The sequence below is a fragment of the Bubalus kerabau genome, chromosome 2 (genome assembly GCF_029407905.1).
Source record: "Bubalus kerabau isolate K-KA32 ecotype Philippines breed swamp buffalo chromosome 2, PCC_UOA_SB_1v2, whole genome shotgun sequence".
Classification (NCBI taxonomy): domain Eukaryota; kingdom Metazoa; phylum Chordata; class Mammalia; order Artiodactyla; family Bovidae; genus Bubalus; species Bubalus kerabau.
The window spans coordinates 28044657-28053958 of NC_073625.1; the positions used below are offsets into that span (position 1 = coordinate 28044657).

Here is a 9302-nt window from a genome sequence, read left to right on the forward strand (position 1 = left end):
CTCTCTATTTAATCCTGCCTTTTACCTAGTCCTATCGAAGCTTCCTTCATAGTTCAGTCAGTCAAGAATCTGCCTGCAATGCAGGAGACCTGGGTTCGATTCCTGGGTCAGGAAGATCCTCTGGAGAAGGAAATGGCAACCCATTCCAGTATTCTTGCCTGGAGAATCCCATGGACAGAGGAGCCTGGCGAGGCTACAGTCATGGGATTGCAAGAGTTGGACTCAGCTTAGCAACTAAACCACCACCGCAGTAGTAATGAGTTTGTTCTTAAGTAAAAATGTAAGTCCTTGATATGTTTTCCTAAAAAAAAAAAAAAACAACAACAACAAAAAAATACATATAGTTTTATTTTTGGCATTTCTAAAAGCAAGATTAACTTTCAATTTGATATGTTTATATATTGTGTGTTTATTTTTTCCCCCCTGAAAAGTTCTTCATGGTACATACTTCCTCCTATGGCTTCCCTCTGGCTGTGGACCTCTTTCTTTCCCTTTACAGCCTAGCTTCCTTTAAGGATGTTTGCACATTTCCTGCTGAATAAAGATTTATGCAGCTTGTTCCCTTTTAATGGACATTTGAATTATGAATCAGACTACTATTAAAACATGTTTTAGTCAACATCTTTGAACAAATTATCTACATTAGTGCACATATTCTGTAAAATGGAATTCTAGAAATTATTTGGCCTAAAAAAACACTCATTATGGTTTGAACTGTGCACCCTCAAAAATCCATGTTGAAATCCTAACCCCCAGTACCTTGGAATGTAACCTCATTTGGAGATAGTCATCTTTATAGACCAAGTTACAATGAGGGCATCATCAGGGTGGGTTCTAATCTAGTCTGTCTGATATGGTTTTAAGAGGAAATCTGAACACAAGCATGCAGAGGGAAGATGATGTGAAGATACAGGCACATGTCACATAACCTGGAAGATAGTCATCTTCAAGCCAATAAGACACATCTGGAACAGAGTCTATCTTCACAACCCTAGGAAGGAACCATCTACTGCTGATACCTTTTTTGGAACTTATAGCTCCAGAACTATGAGACAACAAATATCTGTTGTTTAAGTCACCCAGTTGGTGGTACTGTTATGGCAGTTCCAGAAAACTGGCTGGTGCACCCCTCCCCAATGGCTTTTTATCCCTTAACCGGCCATGTAGGAGAGTAACTTTCCCCTACATCTCACTGACACTAAAGAATCAATTTTTACCATATTTTGCTAATTTGGAAGACAACTAAATGATATCTCTTTTTAATGCACACTTCTGTGATTTTTTAATACAGATTTAATACATTTCTGGGGTTTTATTTCCTTTTATTTAAAAATATCTAAAATGGATTCAAATGGATTGACACCATCAGCTAACTATTTACATCTACTATGATTAACATGGTTTGATACAATCATAAAAATAAAATGATTAAATAATATGCTTAACTTGAAAAATTTTAACTATGCATTAATTTATTGAGAATCTATTGCAAAATTTTCATTCTCTAGAATTATCACTTGTATTAAGAAGTATATTCCTAAAAGGAAAAAGCTAAATGATTGAAAACTACAAAGTAAAAGTCAATTTCTTATTTATAGTATGAGACATTAAGTCTCATATCCAAAAATCCACTTTGTTAAGATATTAAGTATTATGATTTTGAAGTAAGTTCATTACTGACCTTACTGTTAGAAGGATGCTGTAATTCTACACAAAGTTCTAAAATTATACCTCAGATTAGAGGAGCATCTTAGTAACATAAAAAATAAAATGGCTTGAGGGTTGCAATATTGATTTTAAAATTGTTTCCTGAACCAATTATCAATGAGGCATATTTGTTCCCAGTAACTCTTTAGTTAATATATGCCTGTCCTGTTTGATGATTATTTTTTAATCTTTTCTCACAGACTCATATTGGCCTTTCCATGAGTCAAGAGATGGGCTTTCATGTTATTTGACTGAATAAATTTCTTGCGACAGCCTACAAAAGGACACACGTAAGGTTTCTCCCCAGTGTGGATGCGCACGTGTGTACGCAAGTTGAAGGACAGGGAGAAGCGTTTTCCGCACCCTTCAAAAGTGCACGGAAATGGCTTCTCGCCAGTATGAACCAGAAAATGTCTTTTTAGCTTTGCACTCTCCTTGAAGGCTTTCCCACATTCTGCACACATATGATCTCGGGGATTATGAACGCGGAGATGCTTCCTCAGGGATCTTTTATTCTGGAACTCTCTTATGCATCCGTTGTGAGGACAAGCATGTCTTTTAGGAGCACCATATTCTTTATTTGTACTTGGCCTCCTAGTGCATCCTGTGAGCTGTTTAGGTTCTGAAAAGTCCATGTTCGGTATTCCTCCTGGAGGAAGCTTCTTGCTTGTCTTGTACTCAGGAAACTCAACAAGTGAATTCTCTCCAACCATCTGTTGAGGAAATTCTTGTTTTGTGTCCCTTTTCATGTATTCCAAGGAACATTCAAGAAGTGAGCTTGCCGCAAGAACCTGTTGAGAAACGTCTTGTTCTGATCCTTCTTTCAGACGTTCAAAGGGCTGAAGGAGTGGGTCCTCTTCCACGACAGGTTCAGAAAACTCACCTCTTATTATGCACTCTATGTAACAGTCAGAGAAGGTAGCATCTTCGACAACCCGGAAGCTAGCCTCATAGCACACATCCTCATCACCTAAGATGCATGTCGTGTCGGGAGGTTCCCGCTGGGCTGGCAGTGACTTGTCCGCGCTGGCAGCTCTTCTCCCCAGGCCTTTCTGGCTAGGTATCGTTCCCCTTTTCTTCAGTTGCTGGTCCATGGTGTCCGGTTAGTTGCCTCTTTGAAGGTTTACACCAGGATAGATCAACCGCTTCTGGGTGGGAGTGATCAGCCTGAATTGTCTTCAGCAAGCACCTGTTTGAGATAGCAGTCATTAGGTGAAATGTATTCCAATTAATATAGTCTCAATTCCAGCCATGATCAGAAAATGACCTCAAAAAATGGCCTAGAACTCACTTTCTAGCAATAGAATCACTACATTTACATCTTTGACTAATTCTCCAAGAGAGTAAGAGAATTAGTTATGAAGTACATAAGACTTGGATCATAACCATTTCTTTCCTGGGTACCCCCCACATATTATCAGACCTTTCTAATTGATCAGCTAACGTCTACTGGGCACTCACGATGTACTAGCCCTATTCTAGGCTACTTGTGGGTTGAGAGACCAGTGAGTAGATACATCAAAAAATGGATGCCTCATAGAGTATATGCTCTCCTAGGCACAAAAAATAAGTAACATACATTGTATGTTATATGGAACAAGCCAAGGGACTGGTAGAAAGCAGAAGTTTGCAATTTTAAATAAGGAGCTCCAAGTAAACCTTGACTGAGGGAGTGGCAGCAGATTAAAAACTTGAAGGAGGTGAGGGAGCAAGACAGGCCTACACTCTTATGTAACTCTTCTGTGAAATTCAAATACTGCATTTAAAGTGCTCAGCACACTTCATGGCATAGAGCAAATGCTGACCGCTCATGTAAGCTGTTAGTTCACTTTTGTATTCATTCTGTAAGTAAATATAGGATCCTGCTAAGTGCCAGGTACTCTTCTACACCAAGAGCAGCAAACTTTTTCTGTAATGAGACAGATTTAAGCTTTGCGGGTCCTGCGGGCCTATGTCATAGGTATTCAACTCTCTCACTGTGGCATGGAAGCAGTCTAGATGGTACTTGGAGGATGGGCAGTTTACAGCAGAGACTGATTTGGTGCGTGGCTGTAGCTTGCCCACCTTTGTTCTAGAAGATGGGGATCCAGAGAACAAACCACATGAGATCCACGCATTCCCGTCTCCTATCAGTGCAAGTCAAAATAAAGGCACAGGAGAATTTGGCCCCAAATGGTTTTTGATCATTTTTTTAAAAAATCTAAAAGTAGCATTATGAGCGTTGCCGCATGATTATATTCTTCCTAAGAGCCCTTTGCTTAATTGTTATAATTGTTTAGCAGTTAAGCAAAGGATCTAAAGATCTTTTATAAGATCTCTTAATTTTAGCCTGATGTCCTGCTGTAGGAACAAAAGTGCTTTTTAAAAAGGAGCAAATGTGAAAGTACTGGAATGAAAATCAACTGCTTATTTTTAAATAGCCATATTAAAAAATACCACCTCAAAATTTTGTGTCATTTACTTTTGGTAAAATAATACACAGAATGAAAACAAAACATGCTTTCTTGTCTTCTTAAACACTGTATATATACACACACATACATATTTATATATAAAGTAAATATACATTTAATATACTTTAGTATGTATATTAGTATATAATATATACTCAGTATATGTATACTAAATATATATATTTAGCATATACTGCTGCTGCTAAGTCACTTCAGTCATGTCCAACTCTGTGCGACCCCATAGATGGCAGCCCACCAGGCTCCTCCGTCCCTGGGATTGTCAAGGCAAGAACACTGGAGTGGGTGGCCATTTCCTTCTCCAATGCATGAAAGTGAAAAGTGAAAGTGAAGTCGCTCAGTCGTTTCCAACTCTTTGCGACCCCATGGACTGCAGCCTACCAGGCTCCTCCGTCCATGGGATTCTCCAGGCAAGAGTACTGGAGTGGGGTGCCATTACCTTTTCCTAGTATATACTAATATATACTAAAGTATATTTGTATACTTTATACAAATTTGTATAATGTATAGGATTATAATGTAATTTATATTTGTATAATATATACTTATATATGTATAAATAAATAATATGTAAATATATAACTATATAAACTATATATGTATTATACAAATTTACTTATTTGTATAAAATATATATAAATGGGGATTTCCCTCATGGTCTAGTAGTTAAGACTCCATGCTTCTAATGCAGGGGGTGAGGGTTTGATTCTTGATTGGGGAACTAAGATCCTGCATGCCTTAGCCAAACACACACAAAATATAAATGTTATATGATATTTTAAAATTGCTAAGGGAAGATTTTTAAATGTCTTCTTAAGCATTTATATATACATATTATATAAGTAAAATAGGTATTTTATATAAATGTAAGTATGTCAAATTTATATATAAATTGCTCAGGGAAGAGGTTTAAATGTAATAAATATTTATTTCTATACTATATACTTATTAAAACATTTAAAACCCTTCCCTTACCAACTGAAGTGCATGTTGTTTTTATTGCATGTTTTTCTTTTGCCAAAAATAAATAGCATGATTCTTTTGAGGTGGTTATTTTTAAACATGCCTTTTAAAAAATATTATGAAGCTGTTTATATATGTTATATTCCTAATAATAAAATTAATGGTATAAGCATTATTATTTATTCTCTCCAATCAAGGAGACTGTATCCAGGAATATTTGCCTAACAAAATCTTGCTCTCATAGCTAAAAAATAATTTCTATTTCATTTTGTATTAGTGAATATAGCATTTTTGGAGCAAAACCACTAGTGACAGGCCTAAAGTTTAAGTAGGAAAGACCACAATAGCCCACTCCCTCAATCAGCTCATTTAAAGTAGCTGCAATTCATTTGATTCCAGCTTTTCTCGGCAAACTTATCTCTTGCCATCTCCAGCTCTATTTAATTTCCAGCCAAATAAACTCTCCTTTCAATAAAGTGTTAAGCTCTTTCCTCTCAGCAAAATACTACCTAGCCTCATATGTACATCTGTAACTTACATAGTATTACTGTAATCAACTATATCCTCCCTCCCCCCCAAAAAAGCTAGGATAAATACCAAGCTATTTACCAAGAATTAAAAATCTCTGCTTAAACAGCATTTGCTCAGGCCTGCTTTACTTGATTCTCAGTCTCTATTCAAGTCTCAAAGCTAAATGCTCTCCTAGCTCCCTACTGTACACTGGCCAGAGCCACTTGGTTCTTATTATTTCAGATCTGTCTTTCCTACCAGTCTGTAAGCTCTAAGGCTCTGTGTCTTATCCACATGCCCCAGCACTCACTAGTTTTGTATAATGATGTATACATTATATATTAATTCAACTACATCCTCTCCGGTGGTAGTACTGGTTAAGCGTGGTATGAAGACAAAATCTGGTTGTTACACATATTACTTAATGGCATGAGACTAAATATTATATTTTCTATTTCTCAAATTACTTCCAAAGTACATAATTTACTTATTCAGTTATTCGATAAATATTTAGTAGCAAACATTGTTAGGTGCTAACTCTTTAAAAATATATTTTTTGGCTGCATCGCATGGCTTACTGTATCTTAGTTCTCCTACCAGGGATGGAACTGGGCTCATGGCAGGGAAGGGAAAGCATGGAGTCCTAACCACTCAGCTGCCAGGGAATTCCCCCAGAGCTGATTCTTAAGGCAGCAGAAAAGATACAAAGTCCCTGGTTTTCATGGAACCTCTATCTGTGTGTGATAGAAATGTAAAGTTTTTGTAAGATGGCAAATAGTTTCCGGTTGAGAAAAACGCTATGAAATGAAACCAATAAAAGGAAAAATAGAGGAGGCTATCTTTTAAAGGAATGTCTGCAAAGGCTTCCAAGGAAGCATTAGAAGAAGCATCTGAAAAAGATTAGTCAGCTGAAAGAGGTGGAAGGAGAGTGTTCTTTTCAAGCTGCAGCAGAAAGCACAAAGGGATTAGCTTGCTGGATGGAAAGAAAGCCATGCTTGTTACACAAAATGGCGGGCGGAGGCCACAGAGGTCAGAGATAAGGTTGGGGACGTGCAGGAGGGAGCTATTTGCAGGTTGTTCCCAAACCAAAGGGAGCCATTAAGGGGTTTCTTTCAAACAAGGAAATTAGCATGCTTAGGCGGAAAGACTACTCAGGCCGATTTGTGAAGAATGGATTAAGGCAGGCAAGAGTGAAAGCAGGAAAAAAAATCCCTTAGGCTATTTAGTAATCTAGGAAAAGAATGCTGGCGGTTTGGAGCTTGTGGTGGCAATGGAGGAGAAATGAAGGGAGAGGGAAAAATGGAGATAGTCTTCCAATTTGCTGTTGGGTTTGGATGAAGTGGGTGAGAGAACAGGAATCAAGAATGAGTGAGGAGACTAATTTTTGCTCAAGCCTTTGGGTGGATGGCAGTGCCATTTACAGAGATAATTGAAGAGGAAAGAAAGGGAAAATAAGTTTACTCTCTTTATAATAATTTAAACGTGTTAGCATAAAATAGACCTAGCCGTTTCTTGAAATGAAAGCAGTATCATTTTGAAACAAAATTTAAAAATGCAATTTCAAGGAAATTTCAACCAGGCATTTGCTTTCTTGAGAGTGTATTTAGTTTCCTACTTTGGTTTGAAAGTTTGAGGCCAGTGGCTGGCCCGAAACAGCTGTAGTTTAAGGCCGTTTAAACACTGAAAGTCTACCGGCCAAAGTCCACTCCCCACCTGGTTCTAGGATGATAAAACGGTTCCCATTCGTGATTTTCAAAAATTTTTTTGATAGGGATACGGTTTGAAATGCATCTTAAATAGTGAACTCAATACACACCCCTTCTGCAATAGCTGAAAAAGAGCAGTTCCACTGAACAGTACTTACCCATGCTATGGTGAGGCACTCTATCTCCTATTCCAAGTCCTTTCGAATGTAAGATGTAGAAGAAACTGCTACTAGAGCTCCCCACACAGGGTTAAAATCAACCTGGTTTTATGCTCCAAGGCTTGGATCCACCCTCCTTTTGTTGGTCGCAGGTTACACCTACTTTTCAACTCTGCATTGATTAGTCGAATTTCCAAGGGAAGGCTTACCCCCAGGAAGGTTGAGGGATCAGGCAGCGGTGGGCGTGGAGGTGAGTGTGACTCAGCCCCGGGTTCAGGTAGGTTTGGCCGTCTGACCTGCCCGTGCTGGGTCACCTTCAACCGGGAGCCCAGGGGCAGGGCCGACTCCCCACGCCATCCGTGCCCCTCACCCCTCTGCCACGTGGGAAAAAGCCTCTGAATCCCTACCGCCCAGTTTAGCAAGAAGTAAATCTCTACTGAACAAATGAACATAAGTAGAATCAAATTTAGGTAATTCTGTGTCAATGAAAGAAAATCCATTTACCAGCAGGCAGTTTCACCCCTCCAAACGTACACCATTCCTTTCCCTGTGCTTTCTCTTACCTTCCCCCAGACTTCATCCCAGATCTCATCCTACCCTTGGTCTCCGAAAAATGCCTATGAGTCTTTTACAGCCATTATGTGACTGTCCTTGTCTCTAAAGATAACACAACTCACTTTGAAAGTACCGGTCAGTCCACGCTCACCATTGGCTATGGTCTAGTGAAGTTTAATAGTTCCTATAAGTATACAGACCATTAAAACAAAAACCAAGTCAATGTTTAAAAGCTTCTTAACATTTTCACTTGCCTGCAATTTCACATGTGTATCTGGGAGGAGTTCTCCACTTTTTTTCTTTGTCTGTTTTAGAATAAAAACCAGTGAGAAAAACTGGAGATCGTTTCCAATGGGGAAATAATGGCTTTTTAAAAAATGGATTATTCCCCCATCTTCCCCAGTAGGCCACACCAGGTCCCCATCTGTTTGATACCAAAATTATGTAAAACTTTCTTAGCTCCTTACCTTGAAATATTTTTATTTGCAGGTGAATTTCTGAAGACAGGGATTGTGAGAAACTACTTCTCTCTTGTTCTTTGGGATGTACTGCTATGGTCTCTAGAAACTGCAGGCAAGTTCTCCGAGCAGGTTTCAATCAGATGTCTGTGTGTGTGTGATAAAAATGTTAACGTTTTGGGTTTCAGTAAGAAATACAACTTCAAGGAGCCAAAGAATCCTAGAAGAACATTCTTTCCAAGCCTTTAAATGGCAGTGTCATTGGTCGTTGAAAGTCCTTTTCCTCACTGGAGGCTCTCTCTATATATTTATATAAACTGTCATGATCATCATTTACATATCTAAATGATACGCTAAACAAAATATAAATAAATGATATATCACAATATTGTGTATCTGTTGCATATTGATGTAATGTATATAGTACATATAGGATGACATATAGAGGAATAGATACAAATACACACATGTAAGTAAAGCTGAAGATTCTTTTTTTTTCCACCTACTTCTTGCATCTTATTTGCCATACTACACCTTTTTTGTTTTCACCCCCTTGACCTTTGAGACAGTGCATACAATCAACTAGATTAAATTATAACCTCCTTCCCCACTACTGATTCAGTCTGGTCACTTGATTTGTATTAATGTTAACTCTGCATGTAAACTGGAGGCTACATATTTAGAAAACCTAAATTTACATTTCACACTATACCTCTTACATAAATTATTCTGATCCCATTTTGTTTTAGCTTTCCTTTCCATGGCCCTAGAGAA

General features: G+C 38.1%; 1 protein-coding gene across 1 annotated transcript; it reads right to left on the minus strand.

The window, feature by feature from the left end:
* Window positions 1-326: 326 nt before the first annotated feature.
* ZFP42 (ZFP42 zinc finger protein) lies at window positions 327-7671 on the minus strand. The gene is made up of 2 exons (XM_055567323.1): window positions 7516-7671; window positions 327-2896 (listed from the first exon to the last, which is right to left on the minus strand). Exon 2 carries the CDS (start codon window positions 2799-2801, stop codon window positions 1902-1904), a length of 900 nt encoding a protein of 299 aa, XP_055423298.1. The 5' UTR covers window positions 2802-2896; window positions 7516-7671; the 3' UTR covers window positions 327-1901.
* Window positions 7672-9302: the final 1631 nt, after the last annotated feature.

Coding starts and splice junctions, on each gene's coding strand:
- ZFP42 (XM_055567323.1), bottom strand. CDS start 2,801: ATGGACCAGCAACTGAAGAAAAGGGGAACGATACCTAGCCAGAAAGGC.